Source organism: Neltuma alba, unplaced genomic scaffold (genome assembly GCF_004799145.2).
Source record: "Neltuma alba isolate B1F8T4 unplaced genomic scaffold, ASM479914v2 tig00008001_pilon, whole genome shotgun sequence".
NCBI lineage: Eukaryota > Viridiplantae > Streptophyta > Magnoliopsida > Fabales > Fabaceae > Neltuma > Neltuma alba.
The window spans coordinates 3,123-27,633 of record NW_021634923.1 but is presented as its reverse complement, the minus strand read 5'-3'; the positions used below and the strand labels follow the sequence as shown (position 1 = coordinate 27,633).

The following is a 24,511-nucleotide window of genomic DNA, read 5'->3' as shown; positions in this document are numbered from 1 at the left end:
TGAAGTTGTTAATAGGGTTACAAAAGTTGTTAACCGCTATACTGAAGTTGTAAAAATTTTCAAAAAATTGTTTCCAGTTGCCAGAGTTTGTTGAATTTCCCAGAAAAGCTGTTGTTAATTGCTATATTGAAGTTGTGAATGACATTACAAAAGTTGTTAACGGTTATATTGGAGTTGTAAAAATTTTCAACTTCAGTATAACGTTCACAATTACGTTTTTTTGAAAATTTTTACAACTCTAATATAACGGTTAACAACTTTGATATAGCAGTTAACAACAAGTTTTTAAATTCAAAAAGTGACATTTTTATAACTTCAGTAATGCCTTTAACAAACTCAAAAACCTATTGTTAACCGCTATACTGAAGTTGTTAATAGAGTTACAAAAGTTGTTAACCACTATATTGAAGTTGTAAAAATTTTCAAAAAAATTGTTTTCGGTCGCTTGAGTTTGTTGTTGTTAACCGCTATAATGAAGTTGTTAATAGGATTACAAAAGTTGTTAACCGCTATACTGAAGTTATAAAAATTTTCAAAAAAATTATTTCCGGTCGCCGGAGTTTGTTGAATTTCCCAAAAAGCTGTTATTAATTGCTATATTGAAGTTGTGAATGGCATTACAAAAGTTGTTAACGGTTATATTGAAGTTGTAAAAATTTTCAAAATAATTGTTTCCGGTCGCCGGAGTTTGTTGAATTTTCCAGAAAAGCTGTTGTTAATTGTTATACTGAAGTTGTGAATAACATTACAAAAGTTGTTAACCGTTATATTGAAGTTGTAAAAATTTTCAAAAAAAAAAAATTCCGACCGCCGGAGCTCCGGTGACCAATTGTCGACTGGTCACCGGAGCTCCGGTGACCGCCGCTGCCAGAGGTCCGGTGACCGGCCGGCCAGTAAGGGCTGTGATATTTTAAAAATAATATTTAAAATGAAGGGCAATGTGGTCTTTTCCTTTCACATAATAATCCCAATTTGGTCTCTTGGTACCAAAATGGGATTTGTGGAATTGGGCGGACGTTTCTGGACTTTTGGAGTTGGATGTGCATTTTTCTGTCTTTTTCTCTTTAAGAATTCACCCTCCAGAAGAATAGACGCGCCAAGGTCAAAAGTAAGTTTGCGGCTCTGCTTTTTATATACCACCATAAATCTTCTATGGATATATGACTCTAGGAAAAACGAGTGTTAAAAAGAAAACAAATTTCTTCATTCCCTCTCTCTCTCGCCGAGATACCGCCTTGCCGGTCAGTGGTCACAGTCACAGCCCAACCGGGACATAGACCCTTCATAGGGTCGGACGCGAGGCATCAAAACAGAAGGATTTTATCCGCCAGGCAGCTTTCGCGTACTAATCAAGCTTCCCTGCAGCACCAGCCATCAGGCGCCATACTTCACAATCTCAAACCCCTCTCTAGCTGGCCTCTCTGGAATTATCTCTTCAGCGCCATGGATCCGAACCCCGGAGCCTTCCCTCTTCTCTCCTACGTCATGAGTCGTCTCCCTTCTCTGGGCTCTACTTCCGGACCTTCCACCGCCGCTGAATTCGATATCGAACAGCCTCACCCTCCGCCGCCGCCGCCACCCCATCTTCATTCATCTTCTTCGCCTGAACCCGAAATTGTGGGCAAAATGCCTCACCTTACTGATCCCAAACTCTTAGCTGCCATGACCCGCGCAGTCTCCGAAGTCGCCCAGACCCGATCAGTACTCAAGCTCATTGGGGAGCGGCCCGACCACGAAGCTGTCGATCGTGCAAAGGCCAAGCTTGCGGATATTGAAGCCCTTTTGTCCAAGCAACTGGAGGAGATTGTGCTGTCCCCAAGGCCCGAGAATGTTGACATCCTTCAGTGGCGGGCTCATCAAGCTGAAAAGGAGAAAGAGTGCAGGGAATTAGCGGAGAAAGCAAAGCGGCCGTATAAATCACTGATACAGTTGGACGAGATGCACGATGCTTATGAGAAACTGCTTGGGGATGCTGAGAAGAGGCTGGTGGAAATCTACGAGTCTGATGGGCAAGTAGCTGCTGATAATGCCGAGGGCGAGAAAGACGAGCATGTTGGGCAGGAGGTTCACGAAGAGGTTGTCGGGATACTACGAGAGGCTTATGGAAAGGGGATGGAGAGATTGGATCTTTCAGGGCGGAGGTTAAGGTTGTTGCCTGAGGCCTTTGGGCGAATTCCTGGGTTGGTTGCGCTTGATCTTTCGAACAATCAGCTCGAGGTAAGCTTACTTGGTATTTGAACACTTACACTGTTCTTGCTATCACATGCGATTCTGTAGTATGATAATTCCATTTATGTAAGGAAATGGATGACCAAATCTTAGCCGCAGAAATTTCTATAACAGTTAATTATGCTTAATCTCAAACGTTTAGTTAGTCTACCTGAGGAATGTAATTTCAAACGTTCGTGCGATTCTGTAGTATGTTAATTCCATTTATGTGGAAACTTTCCTACCTCTGAACATTAGGACTAGATTTTATTTCCTTTTATTTTCCTCTTTTTTGCTGAATTCCATAGCCCTGCCTCCATCTGCTACACCGATGTAGCAGCTGGAGCTTTTATTTGAATCCCAGGGGTCTTGATGAGCCTGAACTTACCAGACTTAAATCATCTCGTCTCCTCAAATGTATTCAAAACCACAATGTACCCTTCATATATCTCAAAGGTCGCTCAATGAGTATCTACTGGACTGTGTATATACTGACAGAGTATATTAACTCAATAAGAGATTGCAAATGTGTAGCATATGTTATATCATCCTTTTGGGAGAAGTCCTTCAGCTGTATGTGTGGTGGTTTTCTTATCTTCTTCCAACTTGAATTTTTACATTTAAAGATTTGTTATGTTTGAACTTAGCAATCCTCCGGTAATTTTCCGAATCAGTTTTTACTGATTACATGGTCCCATCTCAGTAATTTTCCCACTTCGTTATTTCTGGTTGGAGTTGTACAAAAGTAAAGCTTAATTATGGACGTCGGATTGTTGAAATATTAAGGCATACGAGTATCATCTTATACTGGTTATTGTAAGTCCAAAATTACATTATTACTCCTGGCTTTGCTGGAGTAACTTGAAAACAACGATAAGAGTTCAAAACTGCTTTTAGTTTCATCTTCATCTTCAGAATCTATCTTGCTCATACTTTTATTTCAGGAATATAACAATAAGATAATTATCATTTACATATTTCTTAATTTTTTATTTCATTTTTTTATGTATTCTCATTCCTGATTTATTGACACATGAATTGATTTGTTAGTGTAAATGGATATTTTGGGGATCATATCCACTTCCAATCCAGAAATATGCGTCTCTGTGTGGCAGGATTGATGGGTTGAGAACAACTTTCCTTTTCAATGCATTGGCTTGATGTTCGATTAATATGTTAAAATTATTGTGCTAGTATGGATTTGCTTCTAAGTCAGCATTCTGTACAACATAACAGGCTATCCCTGATTCTATTGCTGGGTTGCAAAGTCTTGAGGAGCTTAACGTCTCTTCAAATCTTTTGGAGTCTCTTCCAGATTCCATTGGCTTGCTACAAAAGTTGAAATTTCTAAATGTCTCCGGGAACAAACTAAAGGCCCTCCCTGATTCCATCTGTCACTGCAGGTATGCGAGACAAACAGTTCTGCTATAGAGAAATTCATTATAGCTGCACTCTATATTATTATTGCAATTCTTAATTTGAGTGACTCAGGTTGACTTTGTGGTTTGGTATTCATGTCAAATTAACGCGGGCACTAATATGCTTTTGCTTTTGAATATGATTAAGTAGAGGATCACGTATGAGATTTTGAAAATACATTATCATCTTGAATTTGTGAGATTTTAACATGGACGATAATGTGCTTCGTTTCATCATGGTGTTCATCTTTCTTTTCTTCTTTTCTTTTTTAAATGATCTGCATGAAAAAAACTGAAGTAGTCGTTGGTCAAATTGTGACTGACCGGACTCAGGATCTGAAAACTTTAACTACGTGTTTTAAATGATCAGGTCATTGGTGGAGCTGGATGTAAGTTTCAATAGTCTGACATATTTGCCAACAAACATCGGATATGAACTGGTGAACTTGCAGAAGCTGTTGATTCAATTGAACAAGATTCGGTCTCTTCCGTCATCTGTTTGTGAAATGAGGGCCTTGCGCCTTCTAGATGCTCATTTTAATGAGCTTCATGGGCTTCCTATTGCAATAGGGAAACTGACTAATCTTGAAGTTCTCAACCTGAGCAGTAATTTCAGTGACCTTAGGGAACTTCCTGATACATTTGGTGATCTGACTAACCTCAGGGAGTTGGACCTCAGCAACAATCAGATTCATGCACTCCCTGACACATTTGGCCGCCTCGACAATTTGGTCAAGCTCAACTTGGAGCAGAACCCCCTGGAATTGCCACCAAAGGAAATTGTAGATGAAGGGGTTGAAGCCATAAAAACTTTTATGGCTAAGAGATGGGTTGATATATTGCTTGAGGAAGAAAGAAAAAGCCATGAAATGCAAGAACAGGCAGAGGCTGGCTGGTTAACACGAAGCACCTCCTGGTTGAAGAATTATGTATCTAGTGTTTCTGGAAGTGTCACCGGGTATCTGGGGTCACCTAGGACTCAAAGAGATCCTTGTCTTGATCAGCAGCTTTAAGGGGAGGGTGCAGTAGCTTATAGTCTGGATTCGGATGCTCTCATTTATGTGCATATCACTTAAATACCACCTGCTGGCAGGCATCAATGCCCTGTACCTCCTTTGGTTGCTCCAAATCCACTCTGCCTTGCTGAAAGCAGATGATAACAGACATTCTCGTGTTTTGCTTAGATTGTTTGATTGTCAAAGTTTAGCTGTAATCTTTTAGCCAAAGAAAGTTTAACTATAATTTCCCGATGGAGTAGCTACAGTTTCCAATGTACATTATTTACGAATCACCCAGTTTTAATTTCTCCGTGAGCATTTTCTATCTTCCTTCTCAAGCTTTTTCCTTCGAAATATCAGGAAAGAACGGAGGAAGTGGTGCGCTTTTGTGTTTGCGCATACGCGCGCGCAGTGGTGCGAGTTAGAACTGTTATGCGCGAATGGTTTCTTCCCACTGGTTAAAAAAGAAGCATGTGCTTAACTGATTTGAGTAAATTTGAGTACACAGCCCAAGCAACTATTACTAACAAATCTCCACCGTCCATTAAGTCATATAAAGCTCAACGTTTTTCCTTCACTTCAGAGGGGATTCTCTGGTTCACCTGAACCGTGTTTATTGGGCGGGAATCGATACTCCAGTTCAGGTGATTCTGTCGGTGGATGTCCATCTCAAATGAAAAGAGCCATTAATCATGGAACTGGAATATATTTGGAGTCACCAACGGAATTAAGTCTAGCGAATGGGATTCGCATTTAGTACTAGATAGTGTTTTAAATAGGATTGTTTCGAATAAAAATATACCTATGCTTTAGTTTTTAAAAAAAAAAAAACTCTACCCCATCTTTTATTTTATTTCTTCTGCAATAATCACAAACACTCTTCAAACTATGGATCCAGTAATCAAAATTCAATTTGTAATTTTAGCATCCAAAGGATGTTACTGAATAATCTTATTTTTCAGTTATTCCTAAATGTATTTGGAGTCAGAACATTCCTCGTACAAATACATGTATTTGTAAGGCCAAGGCCCGATAAAAGAGATTTCAAAACAATTAATCCCTGGCTAAAGACGAGGACCACTTATCAATGGTCAGATAACACCTTGTCAACATATCTTCAACGCAACTGGTAATTTGTCAATATTCGGCCTGCACCACGTCTAGATATAGTGATATACTACCTCCGGCTTTTAATATAAAGCTTTATTTAATTTTTATTTTGATCCTAATTATAAGACCTCAATTTATTTTGTCTCTCATATTTATATATATTTTTTAAGGTAGTCTTTTTAATAATAGTAGTTCTAACCAATAAACTTCATTAGTAAAGATATTTTAAAAAAGATAACACCTATTTATTATAAATAACTAATTTAAATTATTTTCTTAATCTTTTCAAATTCATCGATTAGCTTTTATATTTAGAACTAAAGACAGTATTAAAAACAAAGCAAGACACAGGCTTGGACAAATGAGAATTCTGCTAAACTTCACAAACATGAACAATGCGTCCACACAATTGGCTCACAGAACTTAAATACATACTCCAAGACAATAGTGTGGCAAACAATTACCTTTCACTCACAACTCGACCATCGTCTTCATAAAGCTTAATCGCGAGAAAAAACAGGACTGTCGCCTTCCATTGAATAAATGAAGAATTGCTTGGCTGAGAAGATTGCAGAAATCGGCTTCGATGTGGACATAAATGAAGTCCAACGGCCAGTGCCGACATGCGCGGGAACTTCACTTCGATGGTTGCGGGTGGTTTATTTTGCCCCGACGCTCCTATTGATTTCAAATTAAGGATATTTCAATCTTTTTTTTTTTTGTTCTAACTGATTCTCAGTTGATTTCCTAGAACTTGCGGTAATGTTTTCAGAATTTCTGGATTCTGATTTGCGGATAAATTGCTTCAACGGTTCTATGCTGAAATTCTTTCCAAGGTCGAATGTATTTTTATATAAAAATTAAAAATGAGATTGTGAAATATTATTTTTTTATACAATTTTTTTTTTAATACGGTGAAATTTGAAGAGAGAAATCACTGCGCGAGATGAACGCAACAGATCTCAGCGGGTCCCACGGCTAGCTTTGCAACGAAGAAATAAAAAGTCAAAAGAAAATTTCTTATCGACCAAGCCAACAGTAACTATATATCATACGATTCGCGGCTTGCTAGTTTGTATTCGGACCCAACGGAGAAACCAGAGCGTCGATAGCGGCTGACCGTGACGCCTCCCGTATTTTGGTATCTGCTTGCCTTTCTTGTTTCTAATCCGAAGCTCTTCTCTGCCTAGGGTTAGGGTTTGGACTCTTTGCCTCTTGCTTCACTGCTACGCGTCCTGTGGTCGGTGCACGGCCCTGGTGCTCCTGAGCTATGGAGTCTACTCTAGTGATCAAGGTTTGAATTTTCAGTTTCTATTTCCCTCATCCTGTTATGTTGTTTGGTTTTCAATTTTGTTACTTTTTCTCCGAGCTCTTTTGGGAAAAACGTGGCCTTCGGAGTTTTGCAGGATTTTGGATGCGTTCATCGCTCGTTTTGTTTTTAATTTGCCATATCCTTTAATTTCTTTCGAATTTATCTCATTGGATAGATGGATGGTGAAATTTTTCCTGATAATTTCCTCCAGAGCGCGAAATTATGCTTTACCTTCACAAATTTCGCAGGTTTTTGGTTTCATTTGTGGAATATCGGAAGCTATCTAGTTTTCTTCAGAATACAGTTTTGTTCTTTGACTTATCTGAATGTTTATCGACTCTCTCTTGTTTATTTGTATTTGATTTTCGTTTTAGCATGTTCATAATCTATAATCACGCATCTCTAACTCAACATCTATTGGGAGGATTGAATCCGATTGTCTTATATTATACCCACACTCACACGCATATACTTTTTTAACACCAAAGCAAATTGTGCCTTTTTTTAATGTTATTAGCCGATAGTTGGTGTAACTTTTAACTTTGCAGGAAATAATTTGGCTTTTTTTTAAAAAAAAAAATTTCTGCTCTTGATTTTTTTTTTTTAATTTTAATTTTCTAGCTTCACTACTGACGAAGTGAAAGCGTGGCTCCACTATCATATAATCACAAATCACAAATATTTTCTTGTTTTTCATTATTTTTAACAGGTCAAATTTGGAGATACCCTCAGGCGCTTCAATGCTCGCGTAGATGAAAATAATCAACTGGATCTTGACATGGCTAGGTTGAGGTTCAAGATATGTTCTCTTTTCAATATTCCCCTTGAAACCAATCTCGTGCTGAGATATGTTGACGAAGACGGGGATTTGGTGACGCTGGTGGACGATGATGATCTCCTTGATGTGATGAGGCAGAACCTAAAATTCTTGAAAATTGATTTACACATGATGAATGATAATGCTAGTAAAGCAAATTCAATGGCTAGTGGAAGTTCTACTCCCTTAAGGTCCCCTCGCATCTTGAATCCATTTATGGGGAATGGAAACACTACCCTTTCTGATGATTTGAAATCTGTTCCGGAGCCAGTACTTGAGTTCCTTTCTAATTTATCTCTAAACTTGGCTTCCAAGGCTGCATCTTCTAGTCCAGTGGTTGGTTCCCTTATGGATTCTATAGCCAAATTGGGACAATCCATGGGTAATTCAAACTCACGGCCTGTGACTGCATCTGTTATTGAGTCCAAAAGTGATGCTTGTAAAGAATCTGTCCCACATGTTCCAAGTTGTCCGCAGCCTCCATCTGCAGACTCACCTTCTGAAGCCAATCAACAGTTAAATGAAAATGTTACTGGAGGTGTAGCAGCACCGGTTGCTCCTGTTGATCTCAATGTTGCCCCCTCTGATTCTAATCCACCTAAATTCTCATATGTGGATGCTGTGCGAGTTTCATCTACGGCTCCTGAAGGTGATAGTGAAAAGGGTAAGAAAGCTGCCAATGACAATATGAAGTGTAAAGGTGGTAGTCCTAGGGCATCCACTAGTCAGGCAGCTCCTGGGAACTTTTCAACTCAGTCTCCACCAATTGGTTTCAGTCCTTTTGTCGAATGTCCCTTTTCTGGGTTAAGTGTTGTTGATTCAGCAGCACGTTCTTTTGAAAACCATCGGGGTCATCCATTTAAAAGGAGCTATAGTCACACTGAAGCCATGGGTGGCATGTTCCATAAGGGTGTCCGCTGTGATGGATGTGGTGTTTATCCCATAACAGGACCTCGTTACAAATCAAAAGTGTAAGAACTTTGTTTATATGTCACCAGTATTGTGAAATGGCTTTCAATGATTTTTTTGCAGAGGGTCATAACAGTTTTTCTTCTTGCAGGAAAGGAAATTATGACCTCTGCAGCATCTGCTTCGCTGAAATTGGTAATGGAACAGATTATGTCAAAATTGATCGTCCTTTACCCTGCCGTCGCCCAGGACCCTTCAAGATTCTGAATGATTATCGTCATGTATGAATGTGAACTTTTTTTCTACATTGTCGGCCTGCTTGGCTTTATGCATGTGCTGATTGTTTCTTTTCTCTTACCAGCCAATGGCACATGTTCTTAGAATGAGAAAAAATCTTATGAACCAGGTGACATCAAAGACCAAGATAGACAGCAAGTTCATTTTGGATGTTACGGTAATAGATGGTACTTTAATGGCCCCATCTACCACATTTACAAAGATTTGGCGGATGCGCAACAGTGGCACAGTACCATGGCCAAAAGGATGTCAACTTGTTTGGATTGGAGGAGACAAATTTAGCGACTCTCATTCAGTTAACTTAGAGGTTTTTTGGATTCACATCTTGCAGTTTGATCATTCCTTTAATCAATGAGCTTTCCTTGTGTTTCTTATTCTAGACTGTTTTGTCTTTTAATCTTCTGACTTCTTCATCTTCTAAAACATGCCACAGATTCCTATGGAAGGTCTACCTGTGGACAAAGAGCTTGACATTGCTGTTGAGTTTAGAGCACCAGAGTCTCCCGGTCAATACATTTCATACTGGAGGATGGCATTCCCTACTGGCCAGAAGTTTGGACAGCGTGTTTGGGTTCTTATTCAGGTAAATCAGATTTGTGGGCATTGAATTTCTTTTCAATTATTTGGCTAAGCATTGGTTACTGTTGTTTAACGGTTCTATGAAATTGCAATTATGTTTTTACCTTACACTGTAGGTGGATCCTTCACTGAAGGAGTCATTTTATGATAACTTTCAAGGCCTAAACTTGAATATGCCACTTGAAGAAAGTGGTTCCAGAGGGCCAAATAATATAGATATCAACGTTCATCCTGAAGTGGACGAGGCCTTTCTTCACTCCTGCAATTCTAGTGCTCCCGAAGAATTTGGCAAGCAACAGGTTGATGAGCAACCCAGGCAAGAGCCGGGAGAAAATATCTTTAAGGATGGAGCTAAAACTGTGGGCCTTGGTGGCTTGCCCCCAACAACGTCTGGGCAACACACCGCTATTTCCTACCCTGTTGTTGATTTTTCAGATGCAGCTCCTGTTGTTGTCTCTAATCCGCAAGCCCCTTGTGTTGGTGCATTGACATCGTCCTCCAGAATAGATGGAGATAATTCCATAGAGGAGACTCTGCTTAAGGAACTTGAGGAGATGGGTTTCAAGCAGGTTGATTTGAACAAGGAGATCTTGAGGATGAACGAGTACGATTTAGAGCAGTCAGTGGATGATCTTTGCGGTGTTTCTGAATGGGATCCTCTTCTTGATGAATTACGGGAGATGGTAAGTTGTTTTTGGACGGTATTTCATTGCATATGTTGTTGATGCCGCTTGTTCTTTTCCTTAATCTTCCGTGCCTTTTATGTTTTTAACACCTGATTAATTTTTGAATTCAGGGCTTCCGCGACAATGAAGTCAACAGGAGGCTGCTGAAGAAGAACAATGGAAGCATCAAACGTGTTGTTTTGGATTTAGTGAATGGGGAGGATCATTAGATGAAACGTCTTTCATATTTCAACGGTAGTTTTACCCCCGGTGGTCTATGGCATTCAGTAATTATTGAGTACTAAGTATAAACTCCTGAACGAGTTGGCCTATCTTATGTTCTTTTAAGTTTTTGTCAATAAATGTATATGGTATCCGACGTAGGTCGCATAATAATGCATATGTAAGTAAGTTATTTCGATTAAGCCGATCTAGATTTTCTGGGCCATGATTTCGACTCTCTTGGCTTGCGACTTCGCGTTGTGCATGTTTTCTCTTATGGCCTGGTTGTGCCTTGCATATTAATTTGCCGCATTAAACTTTCGCTCAAAATAGTTTTCCCCCGTTGGCTGATAGACAAAATTAGCTCTGTTGGATGCATGAAATTTTGACCTTAAGGTATTGTGTGTGGTTTAGGTGGTGGTCATATTCGGAACAGATCTAAACGCAAGATACATTTTCAATTAATAAAAATGGTATAACCTTGGGAAAAGAAGGGTTATGTTTTACAAGATATTTGGCTGGAAAAAAAAAAGATTATATTTTTAAGATAGATTTTCAACAAAGAAGCGGAGCTGTATATTTTTACATCTAAATAATTTTGAGAATGATTAAAATCAAAATCACCATTTGTTTTGAAAAATTATCGGATGTATTTAAAAATATGTATCGTATTATTTTTTTTAAGCAGCCAATATTGATTAACTCAATAAATTCCTTTTCTCCTTCGCTTTCTTGGCGAGATAACGGATTAAGTTCACTTTGGCATTTAAAAATAAACTAATTAATTTTCTAAGCATTTAGAATTTTAGATAGGTAGTCTGTATTCAAAACTTAGAATTTTAGATGGGTACTCTGTATTTAAACCAACCCAACTTTCTATGAAATGCTCCCTCTAGTTCTAAATGCATAAATTAATTGAGAATTTTGTTTTAACCAGATGCAAGTTTTTAATATTTCTTATCTCTCACATTTATTTATTTTTCAAACAAATATTATATAGATAATTTCTAAGGTAAATAATTAAAACGAGAAAATTTTAAAAATCTAACACATTTTTTTTATAAATAACTAATTAAAATAATTTTTTATTTATATAAATTAATTATCTAACTTTATATACAAAATTTTTACATTTAAGATGTTTGATCAAGTTCTATTTTTTAGAAAGGGTTAATAACTTCATATAATTTTTAATCCCTTCAAATTTCAAATAATAGGTTTTGGTCTTTTAAGAGGCAAAATGATTCAAATTTTTATTAGATTATAAGAACTAATGTTTAAGAAATCAAAACTTATTATTTAAAATTTAAAGAATAAAACCTAAAAATTAAATTTAAAGGATCAAAATTTTTATTAACCCTCTTTTGAAAAAATCTCGCAATAGCAACAACACTTCGGAGCTCCATGGAATTGAGGGGCGGGTCAGATTTCCATGTCCGTGATTTTCCCGCCTATTTTGAAAGGAATCGCCCCAATTGTTCCCCTCTCTCCCCGTTTCCAGAGAAAACCACTGGCAAAACAATGAGCTCTTCCATGGAGGTTACCCTGCAAAATCCCCCAGTCGACGAAACGTCCGAACAAAATGGTGTCGCCACCCAAGACCCAGCTCCTTCTCCCATGCTTTCCGAAGAGAAGGTTATCGTCTCTGGTACCATGAAATCATCCTCACCTTCTCGCTCCGCGTATAGAGATTCGTTTAGTTTCAATTCTTCCAAGTTATGATATATTTTTCGTTTAACTCTGTACCTATCTTCCTGTACCAGTCGAAGTATGTTTGAAACCTTCAAGTACAGTTCGGATCGAGGATGTCCGTTCAGCCGTTGAGAGGTCAGCCATTTTATTTGTGCTCACTGACTCCAAGCTGTTGTTTTTCAGGGAGGTTCTGGGCGCATTCTGATTTCAAAAGTTATGTTAATTGTTACTTCCCGATTAGTTTTTCCAATTCTATTATTTTGTTTATCAACTTTAGCTGTGGATAGTTTAAGACTGAACGGGAAGATTAATTACGTCTTTATCTTCTGTATTATTTATACCAAAATCTTATAACCGATATCTATGATTTTCAGGATGCTCGAGAACAGGTGTTTGAGCTATATTGATGGACCCATTTCCCTGCCTCATGACGACACGTTTCTTTCAGAAAACGTGCAAAGAATCTGTATTTGCGATACTGGTACCTCACTTTACCCCTATGTGACGTTTAATTGACATAATTACTCTTTGGTGGAAGTTAACATCCTCCAGATTTCTTATTCTACCAATTTAGAAAAAAACACGAAGATCCTCTCTTTAAATTATTTGCAAGCAGTCACTTTTATTCGGATAATAGTTCCTTGTTCTAAAGCAAACCTGGAAGCAGATCATGGGTCTATCATTGGAATCTCAAAGCACATTGTAACTGTATATAAAATGGTCAAATTATGCGAATGTTTGTGTTATTTTTTTTCCCCAAAAGACAATATGCATGACGTTTGGGGAGTTTTTCACAACACAAGTTTTTTTAAGCCTGGAGAGTTTTTGACAATCTTGTTCCCCTGGATTTGGGGCCAGATAATTTTGGCAAGACCTTTCTATCTGGATTCATTTTAGCAATAATTCAAAAAGAAATAAACGGCTTGTTAAAAGAATCCAATTTATTGTCGCTTTAAACAAGAGAGTTATTGGTTCGACGATAGATGTGAAAGTCGCTGAACTTCAAACAGAAGTGAGGAGGTCTGCTTTTCATACACGCAAAAATTGTATGGTGCACTGATCTGAAGCTACCACGTTCAATTTGTAGATGAGTCGGCGAGCAATCACAATATTCTTTTGTTCTGGCAAGTCAAGCCTGATGTGCATGTGTTTCAGGTGATACTGCTCAACTGGCTTGTTTAGTTCTCGATAGATGGCATATTCTAGTTCGACTAATATGTTCATAGAATTTGTAGCTACATGATTTCTTCTTACTTATGACTGCAACTTGCTCATATACCATCCTCATTTATTAGGGAATGAATCGTCTGGGTTAAGCATGGATTACTTTGTTCTATATAAAATATCTTTCCACAACTTTTTTCTGTCACTCTAGGTCAGAATCTCTATGTTAAACTACATTCAGTTAAAGTGCATCCCAGAGTTATCAATATGGTCCGAATTTTTCTTTGTCAGCTTAGTGAAGAAGGACCATGCGAGGATATAAGCACTGATGGCCAACCTTCCAGCTTCAATGAATGGATTCTTCCGGCAAAAGAATTTGATGGCATGTGGGAAAGGTTCATAACGAGCTTTTATTCAATTAATCGTAACTTCCAAGCTACTATCGTTTTCTTTGGATTATATTCTGGTTCTGCATTAATTTATCCTGGAACCACTGGTTTTGCAGCTTAATATATGAATCTGGTCTCAAGCAAAGATTATTAAGATATGCAGCGAGCGCTTTGCTTTTTACTGAAAAGGGCGTCGATCCCTTTCTGGTCTCATGGAACCGGTAATCTTTCAAAGTATTTCTTTAGGTTTGCATTCCCTGCTTTTGGTCGTCAATTCTGAAGCTTCATTTTACAATATTGTGCAAGTCCATGATCTTGCCCGGTGGGTAGTCAGCATGATATTTGCTCAGGAAATGATGACCAAATTTGGCTTTAGGACGTCCCAAAAATCTACGTTGTATTAGTGATTGAGCCGGGCAATTGTGAAGCGACCTCTTTCAAATTTTTTTAAATAAAAGACTTGGAGGTCACTTCTTATTACAATGTCAAGAGAACAAAAACTTGTTGATGGTGGCACTTAATTCAACCTGCTTGTCGGGACTGCTACCAAAATTGAAGAATTTGGAGCTTAAATAATATTGTTCAGGCTGTTTTATTTATAGAAAGATGAACGATAAATATTCAGTTGGTTGCCTTCTTATTAATCTTGTTCTGCTGCTGTGCTTGATTTCATCCATAAGTAACATCGCCTGTGTAGATCTCTAAGTATTGGTTGGAAGCTGATCTTTAGACTTTTTCATGAGATGAATGAACTACACAAAGTATCAGCATCAGAAGCGGTACAAACTGTTGTTAGACCCTTTCTTTCCGCCGTGTCATTGTACTGAGAAAAAGTTTAATTGTCTCTGCCTAGCCTCTTTTACGATGATACTGCATTTTGAGTTCCCTTTTTTCAACTGGTCTTCAGGCATCAACGCTACCTATGCGCCAACACACTCTTTAACACCTCGATTTAGCTTCATATTGCTGACAAGTTAGTTTTAATGCTCAAATGAAATAATCTTGAATGTGTCATGATAATTGCAGCATTGTTCTCTTACATGGACCTCCTGGGACTGGAAAGACGTCTTTATGTAAAGCATTAGCACAAAAATTATCCGTTCGATTCAATCAAAGGTGCATAAATCTACATTTCTAATAATTTCTTCAGTCTTTTGTGTGAGTGTATTCTACCAATTGGTGAAAACAATGGGTCAAAAATGAATTCACTAAGTTTCTGGTTTGAATTCATTCAGATATCCCCAGTGTCAGCTGATTGAAGTTAATGCACATTCTTTGTTCAGTAAATGGTTCTCTGAAAGTGGCAAGCTGGTATACTTGTGCGCCTTTACCTTATACTTCTGCCTCTTCCTTTGATCTACCTTTCGCTTTTCCTTCATGCATGTGCTGAATAGGAGCTATGGTGCTTGATGTGTCTGTGAGTTGCATGTTCGTTTTCTGTGTCGTGACAATTTTGGACATATCTATGACAAAACACACTTGAAAACACGTCTATCAGTGCTTAGCGGGATTCTGACCGTGTACAACCTGGAAATGAAGAAAAATTGTACATTGGTCGACCAATATTAATACTGATATTAGTACAAAAAGCAAATAACTGTTTATTTATGGCTGATTAGTTAAGGTTCTTTAACTCTTTGATTTATACAGCTAGATCTAGGGTACAAGTGGAAAAAGAGCTCAGTTCATTAGCTCCCTAAGCAAAATAAAATATTAGTGAAAATTATTCGCAAGTAAAAGACCAAATTACCGAGACAGAAGAGGAAACAACGCTGAACAGAACTTAAAACGTAAATCAGCGATCAGCTACAAAAAACATCCACACGCGAACGCACCCGGTCAAGTCTGAAGTTAGAGACTAGAAATTCTGAATTTTAGCTTTCTAGTCAGGTTTTACTTTAACATCGACTGTACATGAAAAGGCCGGATGCCAAGAGTATTGTGCCATTACATCCATTTAAGAATTTGTGATGTTCATGCGACGGTGTTAATATGTCGAAATGCAAAACTGCCAACCCAGAAAATATGCAGTATACCTTCGAGGAACTGTCTTTGTACAACTTTTGTCATATTGATAAATGATAATGTCTATATCTTTCATGGAACATTCTTATAGGTTGCAAAGCTTTTCCAAAAGATTCAAGAAATGATAGAGGAAGAAAACAATCTGGTATTTGTTTTGATTGGTGAGTCATAATATGACTTGGCTTAATGGTCACGTTACAATCACCCTTGTGCATGCTTGATTATAAATGCTTGTGATCCCGCAGATGAAGTTGAAAGCCTTGCTGCTGCCAGAAAAGCTGCTCTATCTGGTTCTGAACCTTCAGACTCTATTCGGGTAAAATCTCCCTCCCCTCCTCCGTACGGGAGTACAAGAAAGACTAATGTTCTGTTCGTCTCCTTTTGAACAAATATAAAACGTTATACAAATGTATAGATATAAAATCCAGACGTATGAGCTGTTTTTTCTTTTTGGTGTGAATTAGTGTACACTGAATCCGAATCTGCAATTTCAGGTCGTCAATGCATTGTTAACTCAGATGGACAAGTTAAAATCTTCTCCAAATGTGATAATTCTAACTACATCCAACATAACTGATGCTATCGGTGAGCCTAAAATTTCCCTCATTGACTTAGTTTATTCCTTCTTCGGTTTCCACTTCCTCTCTTCAGTGCCGGTTGGAACGGACAATTTACAAGCCGCAGATCATTCATATTTATCAGTTACGTTGCAGATATTGCTTTTGTTGATCGAGCTGATATCAAAGCATACGTTGGTCCTCCAACTCTTGAAGCTCGCTATGAAATATTAAGGTCGTGCTTGGAGGAATTGATGCGCACAGGGATCTTGACAAGTGTACAGGTGCGGAGTGTTATCGTTAATCTGCAGGAAATCCAACACCAACCTCCCCTTCCCCTCCCCCCCCCCCCAAAAAAAAAAGAAAAAGTAATCGCGCTGATAATTTGCAATCTTTATTCGTTTTCGAGGTTGTTTCATTAATCTGATGACTAAAATTATCCAACCCACACCCCACCCAAAGATAATCGCGTTGATAATTTTTAATCTTTATTCGTTTTGGAGGTTGGTTCATTAATCTGGTGACTAAAATCATCCATAATTGGTTAGGATTGTGTGAACATCAAACTTCCAAATTATGCTAATGCGAAGGAAAAGTTGAACACGCCTCAGAATCATGAAGCCGCCCAACTATGTAAACATTTACTTGAAACTGCAGAGGCATGTGAGGTAGGGACCAAAAATAACTATGAATATTTGACCTTCGCAATTTTTTTTCAATTGAACTTGAATGTTGCCTTTAATCTGTTTGCAGGGAATGAGCGGAAGGTCTTTGAGAAAGCTTCCATTCTTGGCACATGCTGCCCTTGCCAGTCCTTCAGATTGCAACCCATTTAAGTTCTTATGTACAATGATAGAAACAGCGAAGAGGGAGCGCTCTGAGCTTCCCGACTGAAATGCTCGACTGCAATACAATATGATAAATGTATTTACAGCCACAATATTCTATTTATATAACATACAATGAATGACTGATCCCGTAGCGAGTAAGCTTGCTCATAAAAAATGCTTTGACCTCAGGAAAGCCGAATCCTTTTTCTGGACTCACGAGCAAGACCAGTTAGATTGTGGACACGAGACTCTTAACCCAGATGATCCAGTATGAACAGGATGCGTATATTCCACGTTCATTTTTTTTTTGGTTACAAGGGGCAGGATCGAACCCGCACGCGCACACCCCACACACACCCATACCACTAGGCCAAACGGCCGGTGGTATATTCCACGTCCATTTGACTGCACGGCATCACATACAGGTGATCAAGCAGTTAAGGATGGCTCAACCCGAACACACTCGGGGATGGATGCCTCCACTTCGTGAGAATCAAGCTAAGCTTGCGTTCTGACAGGTCTCAATATTTTGCTCATGGGTGGTCAATATTATTAACAATACGTAAAAACAAGCATATTTTCCCTTTTTATTTTGCAATAATCTCCCAAGTCCGATTTTTAAAAAATTGCAACGAGAGGACAATGGAATGCTTATCAATTAAGGTCCACAGCTTCCTTAAAGTGATGCATTGATACTGCGACCACCTGCTTTGCTCTAAAGGGAGTAAATATGCGTAAAATGAAGTTGGAATTTAATTAGAACAATAACAAGAAGAATCACAAATATCATAGAAAAGCTTTTAAGTTGAACTAATTTAGAGTGAAATACATCCCCCTTACAATTTATTTCTTACGTAATTTCACAAGCTTCTACGTCCAATTTATTTACGAGTGTACACGAGTTGTAACAGGAACCTTAAGAAGAAAATTGCCGTTAACAGCATTAGTGATACCTCACCGCCTCTTGCAACTCATCAACGACGCCTACCATCATCACGTCATGTCTTCGTGAATTTCCAACAGGAAAAATATATAACATTAAGATCCATCCAACTTGATCAAATTTGATTACAATCTTTATCTGAAGAAAGTTTGTTACATGCTGCGGAAAATTTTTCTAGGGATGCAGAAGCAGTTGTGCTACTCTTCGCAGAACCAAAAAGTTCGCAAATTTTATTGTGCGTACGTATGTGTGGAGGGCACTTGTAAAGCAGATCTTTGGCCTCATAATGTCTGCCTTCTTTGAAGAAGGACTCAAATATGTGAAGGTAAGTTGAAGAGGACGGGTAATTTTTCACACTCAATACCTTCAGAAATTCTTCAGCATCCGTTACAGTTCCTGCCTGTGAGATATACTTCACAAAGGGTTCAGAAAATGGAGGGAAGTTATGTTGCTTCATCAAACGAAGAAGCTCTAGTGCCTCATCAAGTTTGCTGACCTCTAATAGCTTGTTAATCAGCTTCTTGTATGTAGCTTGCCAGGGAGATACATGACACTTACCAACTATCTCTAAAAGCAAATTGTATGCACCATCTATTTTCTTTTTATTGAGAAAACCATCAACAAGAACATCCAATAGATCAGCATCTGCTTCACCGCCCTTCTCAATCATCCTTGCAAAACAAAGTAAGGCCTTTTCAACTTCATTAGCAGCACAATGCCCTTGGATCAAAATAGTCCAAGTCTTGATATCAGGAATGCATCCACAAGATTCCATCTCATCCAGCACTCTACACGCTTCTTCAAGTCTTCCCACTTTACAAAGTCCAAAAACCAATTGACTGTAGGTGATGTTATCAGGCTCATAGCCATCATTTCGCATAACCTCAATGATCTTTTCAGCTTCATCAAATTTCCCAGCACCTGTCAGTGACCTGTGGACACCATCGTAGATTGCCTTGGAAAGTGTATGCCCGCAAGACGCATATTTTTTCACCACTCGATCCACTAAATCTAAATTTGGAGGATCACCTCCAGAGATGCACTTTAGAAGGACACTGCAATCCTGAGTAGATGGCTTATATGGGCCATCCATCATAAGCTCATAAAGCTTAACAGCGTCCTCAATCATCTTGTTCTTTAAAAAATTTCTAGATATTTTTACATAAGTATCAATATCCATTTCATGACCCCCACTCTTCATCTCCTCAATGATACTCCAAAACTCCTCAATTGAATCATCTCTTGCAATAACTCTAGCAACTGCATTATAAGTCACTGAGTTGTGCTCATAATCAGAGCCCTTCCCAACCCAATGAAAGAATTTGAAGGCTTTTAAAGGGCAATGCCGAAGTTCTTTCAAGACCCTTAAAACAAAATTATCAGACGGCAGAATTTTAAGTCTTGCCAGATCGTTCTCAACCTCAGGAGTCCATTCTGATCCTGAAATGACATCAACCACCTTAGCAACAACATTTCCCATTGCACTTTCCTGCATCATCCGATTATAGAAGTGGGTAAGAGCAACAGAATCACCCTCCATCTTTGCCATCTTAAGAGTCCTTAAAATTGTCACGTAAGCCTCCTGATCAATGAAAAAGCCTTTCTCCTTCATCACCCTTAGGGTTATCCAGAATTGTTTCATGGTCTGCTTTGTCGCTAAAATCCTAAGCAGTAAGCTATACATTGACGAACTTGTTATAAACAAGTTCTTATTGTTAACCCAGTTGAAGAAGCCAAAAACTTTTTCCGGATTTTTTTCAAGTTTCTTCAAAATGTATACAACAGTTTCATGCGTCATAGAGGGGCAAGATTTCTGTAACTCACCTTCCAACCCATCAGACCAATCGTTGGCTAAAAGAAGCTCCACAACAGAGTCAGGTTTTGATGATAAGTAGAGCTTTTGATTAAAGCAAGAGGGATGAAAAGCATGATACCGGGGCTCAAGGGGAGACGTATAAAGAGAGAAACGAGTCGCCAGGTGGCTCAATGATTGAGTAATGCACATTTGGCCAGCGTATAACGAATCAATGGTTTTAAGGAAACCATAAATTGCCTTCACCCCCCTCATCACTGCACGGAGGGATAACACAATTGTTACCGTGTTACATCAATAACGCCACAATTCAAAGAGGAAGAAGAAATCACCACAAGAGCAGTAAGCACAAATAATCTCAGTACACATTCTTTCATTAAATTCTTGATTTTCAATTTCAACACCAACATATAAATTGGCCGAAATTCAGAACAGATTTCGACACTTAATGGTTGGCTGTAACGTCTGAAATTTTTTCTCTATCTCAAAGTGTATGTCAAATTACATGAACAGAACTGCAGGAAAACATAACCAGACGAACCTCCAGAAATATGCTCTTAAGAATGTAGGTCGTGACATCAATTATGTGACCACCTAAAAGGCCAGATTCATATCGATGACAACCAAGGCTGTCAAAACTGGACCGCCTGGAACTGGTATCTGGTCCGGTCCGGAACAAGGCCAAAACTGGTGGAAAACTAGTCAGCACCGGTCATGAACCATTTTTTTTTTTTAAATTCTAATAACCCAAAACTATGTTATTTTGTGTTTTGATTTGTTTTTATATGTATACATATGATGATTCAATGATATTTTAGTTAATAATTGAAGTTTGTGTTGGTTTAGTTGGACTATCAAATGATTTTACTGATTTGTAATGGATAATAAATTATAAACTATTATTATAATATTGATATTATTGACTATAAATTTGACATATATAATAACAACGTTATTTTTATATACATTCTCTAAGTGAATTGTTGCCCCAATCAGTTCAATGACTGGCTTGTTGACAACATTGATGATAGAAAAAGAGTGTCTCCTGCATTTTTTTTTCTCTGAGCTATGAAACTCATACATTCTTTCAAGGTAAATAGACAACCTGACGTGAAAACCAAATGCAGCAGATATGGGGTATTCACTATTCAAATTCTAAAATCATAAATTTGTGTGGAATATAGCAGTCAAACCAATTGAGCAAGGTTAACCAAACTCAAAAGAATCGAAAATGCAAAACAGGCAGGGTGAGTAAGAGGGAGAACGAACCAGAACGGAGGAGATGCCGAGATGCAAAACTGAGAACGAGTAGACGAGCTTCACTATGAGAGAGAGACGACGGCGACCACGACAGAAGAGACTCGGTGAGCTTAACCCGAAGGGAAAGACGGAAAAGAAAGAGACGCGAAACTACGACCACGACGGAGAGGGAGATGGAGACGAGCAACCACGACGGAGAGAGATACGAGGCGCCGAGGTTGCGGAAGGGGAAGGGGAAGGGGAAGGAGATATCAGAGAAGCAAAGCAAGAGAAAGTGAAGCCAACCAGCTGGCTCGGTCCTTTTGCAATTCCATGGTAATCTGGGCTTAGGGTTCAGGCTGTGAGGTGGGCTTGTCATCCGGTAAGGGGTACGGAACAGCTCCACAAAATCATTTGGATCCGCATAACCGGATTTGTTTTGATGAAGGAAAGTATATTTTTGTCCTTCACTTTTAACATTATTTTTTTGGGTTAAGGTGCAATTTTAACAACAAAATTTACCCTAAGGAGCACTGGGCACCATAAAATTTATTTGGGTGCAAAAATATACATGAAGTTGTCAAAAGGGAGCATATGGCACCATGACGTTAACGTTTGTCAGTTTACCGTTAGAGGGGCCCAGAAAGTCAGTTTTAAGGTGCATTTTTAACAACAAAGTTTGCATCAAGGGGCATTAGGCATCATGAAATTTACTTGGGTGTAAAAATATACATGAACTTTGGAAAAGGAAAAAAATAACAAAATTCTTCAACTTCCATAAACATCCATTAATTTTATTCTTTTCAGTCTCACCAAATACTATATTTTCTCTCTATAAATTTCTACTTCTAACCCGATCCATCTTTCTCTCATCATAGTCAACACGCACACTCTCTCTGTTATGTCGTTTTCTGAGCCTCCAAGCCTTTTATATGTATTTAAGCAAAACACATCTTTCCCTTTTAGGATATGAGGTTCATTACTTGCACCCGAGTACTACCTCTAGTTCTTAATATAGGATACAATAGACTAATTTGAGGAGATTAAAATAAATAAATAAATTACTTTAAATATTATATTATTTATTTATTTGACGCAATAACATATAGTACATGATCTCTCTAAAATATTTATATGCATCATTAAATTATATATTAGTTTACAAGCCAAGAAAATTAATTTGGAGAAAAAGCAATAAATATAATATGTTAAAGTTATTTATTTATTTATTTTTAATCTCCTCAAATTAGTCCATTGCATCCTATATTAAGGATTGGAAGTAGTACTCAGGTGCAAACAATAAACCTCATATCCTAAAAAGGAAAGATGTATTTTGCTTAAATACATATAAAAGGCTTGGAGGCTAAGAAAACGACATGACAGAGAGAATGTGCGTGTTGACTATGATGAGAGAAAGATGGATCGGCTTGGAAGTGGAAATTGATGGAGAGAAAATATAGCATTTAGTAAGACCCAAAAGAATAAAATTAATGGACATTTATGGAAGTTGAAGAATTTTGTTATTTTTTTTCTTTTACAAAATTCATGTATTTTTTGCACCCAAGTAAATTTCATGGTGCCTAATGCCCTTTGATACAAATTTTTTTGTTAAAAATGCACCTTAAAACTAACTTTCTGGGCTCCTCTAACGGTAAACTGATGGATGTTAACGGCATGGTGCTAGATGCTCCTTTTTGACAACTTTATGGTGTCCAGTGTCCCTTAGGGTAAACTTTGTTGTTAAAATTGCACCTTAACCCTTTTTTTTTTTTTTTTTAAGAATCACTTTTAACATTATTGGCAATGCATTACAAAGACTATTTTGAATTTCATACAAATGAAACATGCAAAAAGACGTTAAAATTATCTTATTTTATTGCATTTTTATATTTAAAAAATGCTCACTGAAACGTAGTTTGAAATCCTTTTCAGGGAAACAATTATACTCTGTAACTTCCACTTAACAGGACTTTTAGACCATCATTTAATTGATATAAACTTTTAAACCAAAGTAATTTATAATTCATGAGCACTATTATTTATTTTAAAATTTTTAAAAATAACAGATATGGGTATTACTCCTATATTTTATGGATTTTTGTAATTTTTTCCTCAACAATCAACATTCATAATGTGAACTTAAAATGGGGACAGAAAGATATATTCTGTCAGAATACTCACCTGAACTATAAAAATATTGACATTCTAACTCTACTCTAATTGTACATTGACATGGTGGAGGCCAGATTTTAATGTTGGACAGTGAACTAAGTTAGAGCATACTCCTCCGATCCTTAATATAAGACCCATTTAACTAATTTGATTAGATTAAGGAAGTTAGATAAATTAGTTAATTATAAGAAAAGTGACACATTTTTCCTAAAACACCATAATCATCTTTTTAATACCCCTCTCCCTCTTCTATTTGATTATGGTGAGGGAGTATCTATAGGGGTAATTTAGAGAAATTAATAAATATGAGAAATGGATATTATATTTAAGACCAAAATCAACTCAAGAATTGGGTCCTATATTAAGGACCGGAGGAGTATAAACTTTGGCAGCAAAAAACCACCTAAACATGCAAATCAACACAACAAAACTACCAACTTATGCAAGCGTGGATACAACATAAGCAAAGAGGACAATTCAACTTTTAAGTAATATTGTAATGATGATGATTAGTTTTTCAGGATAAGTTATGATAATGACAGAGTGAGTGGTAGTCTTAGTCTTAAAACATGTTCAATTAAGATCAATCATTTTTATTATAAAAAATACTGTTTTTTTCATTTATACACAGTCAGAAAACACTTCCTTCCGACAAAGAGAGGGTGAAACATTAATATCCTCTCAACCAGCTGAGCTCGCAGTTGCCTTTCAGGTTTACTCAAGTCGATTCGCCAAATGGTTTTTAAAGCATTATATAATTATGTGCAATATACAACATGATATCATATAATTATATCTTTTAAGTAATTTTGTTATGTATGTATTTCCTATACTCATATTTGTATCAAGCATTAAATTGTAAAACTAGCATCATATGAGCTATGAACTATGTATCAAATGGGAATATTGCGCGTACGTTGTTATAGCGTATTAATTTGTGAGCTTTGGAGAAGTACTAGATTATTCATGACACAAACATACGACACAACAAAATCGTCATCTGAACCGCCATTAGTAATCACAAGCATCTATGATTAATTAAAGTTTAAGACGATGTTTTTCAATTAATCAATGGGCGTATGATTTGGGTTTCCAAAACGGCAAGATTCTTATCATTTTGATTTGATGAGTGAGAGAAAGAGAGAATGTTGG

At 37.6% G+C, this 24,511-nt stretch overlaps 4 protein-coding genes across 6 annotated transcripts; 3 read left to right on the top strand and 1 right to left on the bottom strand.

The window, feature by feature from the left end:
• Nucleotides 1-1,214: 1,214 nt before the first annotated feature.
• LOC114753585 (plant intracellular Ras-group-related LRR protein 9) lies at nucleotides 1,215-4,948 on the top strand. Its single transcript, XM_028942275.1, has 3 exons — nucleotides 1,215-2,217; nucleotides 3,445-3,611; nucleotides 3,997-4,948. The coding sequence occupies exons 1-3, from the start codon at nucleotides 1,444-1,446 to the stop codon at nucleotides 4,637-4,639; spliced, it is 1,584 nt and encodes a 527-aa protein (XP_028798108.1). The 5' UTR covers nucleotides 1,215-1,443; the 3' UTR covers nucleotides 4,640-4,948.
• Nucleotides 4,949-6,798: 1,850 nt separating this feature from the next.
• Nucleotides 6,799-10,838, top strand: LOC114753584 (protein NBR1 homolog). 2 transcript variants are annotated; one of them, XM_028942274.1, is made up of 7 exons: nucleotides 6,799-7,028; nucleotides 7,756-8,834; nucleotides 8,924-9,053; nucleotides 9,179-9,376; nucleotides 9,503-9,652; nucleotides 9,765-10,331; nucleotides 10,445-10,838. In XM_028942274.1, the coding sequence occupies exons 1-7, from the start codon at nucleotides 7,005-7,007 to the stop codon at nucleotides 10,541-10,543; spliced, it is 2,247 nt and encodes a 748-aa protein (XP_028798107.1). In that variant the 5' UTR covers nucleotides 6,799-7,004; the 3' UTR covers nucleotides 10,544-10,838. The 2 variants fall into 2 exon arrangements, with proteins under 2 accessions (XP_028798107.1, XP_028798106.1); XM_028942273.1 differs by having other exon boundaries at nucleotides 9,134-9,376.
• A 1,218-nt stretch (nucleotides 10,839-12,056) lies between these two features.
• On the top strand, nucleotides 12,057-17,476 carry LOC114753586 (pachytene checkpoint protein 2 homolog). 2 transcript variants are annotated; one of them, XM_028942277.1, is made up of 15 exons: nucleotides 12,057-12,183; nucleotides 12,299-12,362; nucleotides 12,602-12,708; nucleotides 13,315-13,382; nucleotides 13,683-13,786; nucleotides 13,897-14,001; nucleotides 14,807-14,896; nucleotides 15,016-15,091; nucleotides 15,897-15,966; nucleotides 16,051-16,121; nucleotides 16,300-16,390; nucleotides 16,519-16,646; nucleotides 16,911-17,030; nucleotides 17,116-17,286; nucleotides 17,382-17,476. In XM_028942277.1, exons 1-14 carry the CDS (start codon nucleotides 12,057-12,059, stop codon nucleotides 17,254-17,256), a joined length of 1,362 nt encoding a protein of 453 aa, XP_028798110.1. In that variant the 3' UTR covers nucleotides 17,257-17,286; nucleotides 17,382-17,476. The 2 variants fall into 2 exon arrangements, with proteins under 2 accessions (XP_028798110.1, XP_028798109.1); XM_028942276.1 differs by lacking the exon at nucleotides 17,382-17,476 and having other exon boundaries at nucleotides 17,116-17,336.
• Nucleotides 17,477-17,976: 500 nt separating this feature from the next.
• LOC114753583 (pentatricopeptide repeat-containing protein At3g48250, chloroplastic-like) lies at nucleotides 17,977-21,529 on the bottom strand. Its single transcript, XM_028942271.1, has 2 exons — nucleotides 21,218-21,529; nucleotides 17,977-20,205 (listed from the first exon to the last, which is right to left on the bottom strand). Exon 2 carries the CDS (start codon nucleotides 20,201-20,203, stop codon nucleotides 18,251-18,253), a length of 1,953 nt encoding a protein of 650 aa, XP_028798104.1. The 5' UTR covers nucleotides 20,204-20,205; nucleotides 21,218-21,529; the 3' UTR covers nucleotides 17,977-18,250.
• Nucleotides 21,530-24,511: the final 2,982 nt, after the last annotated feature.

Excerpts from the sequence above, each read along its gene's own strand:
- LOC114753585 (XM_028942275.1), top strand. The coding sequence starts at position 1,444 with ATGGATCCGAACCCCGGAGCCTTCCCTCTTCTCTCCTACGTCATGAGT. Across the intron at positions 2,218-3,444 it reads TTTCGAACAATCAGCTCGAG|GCTATCCCTGATTCTATTGC; the intron begins GTAAGCTTACTT and ends ACAACATAACAG. Across the intron at positions 3,612-3,996 it reads GATTCCATCTGTCACTGCAG|GTCATTGGTGGAGCTGGATG; the intron begins GTATGCGAGACA and ends TTAAATGATCAG.
- LOC114753584 (XM_028942273.1), top strand. The coding sequence starts at position 7,005 with ATGGAGTCTACTCTAGTGATCAAG. Across the intron at positions 8,835-8,923 it reads CCTCGTTACAAATCAAAAGT|GAAAGGAAATTATGACCTCT; the intron begins GTAAGAACTTTG and ends TTCTTCTTGCAG. Across the intron at positions 9,054-9,133 it reads TTCTGAATGATTATCGTCAT|CCAATGGCACATGTTCTTAG; the intron begins GTATGAATGTGA and ends TTCTCTTACCAG.
- LOC114753586 (XM_028942277.1), top strand. The coding sequence starts at position 12,057 with ATGAGCTCTTCCATGGAGGTTACCCTGCAAAATCCCCCAGTCGACGAA. Across the intron at positions 14,897-15,015 it reads TCCGTTCGATTCAATCAAAG|ATATCCCCAGTGTCAGCTGA; the intron begins GTGCATAAATCT and ends GAATTCATTCAG. Across the intron at positions 15,092-15,896 it reads TCTCTGAAAGTGGCAAGCTG|GTTGCAAAGCTTTTCCAAAA; the intron begins GTATACTTGTGC and ends ACATTCTTATAG.
- LOC114753583 (XM_028942271.1), bottom strand. The coding sequence starts at position 20,203 with ATGAGGGGGGTGAAGGCAATTTATGGTTTCCTTAAAACCATTGATTCG.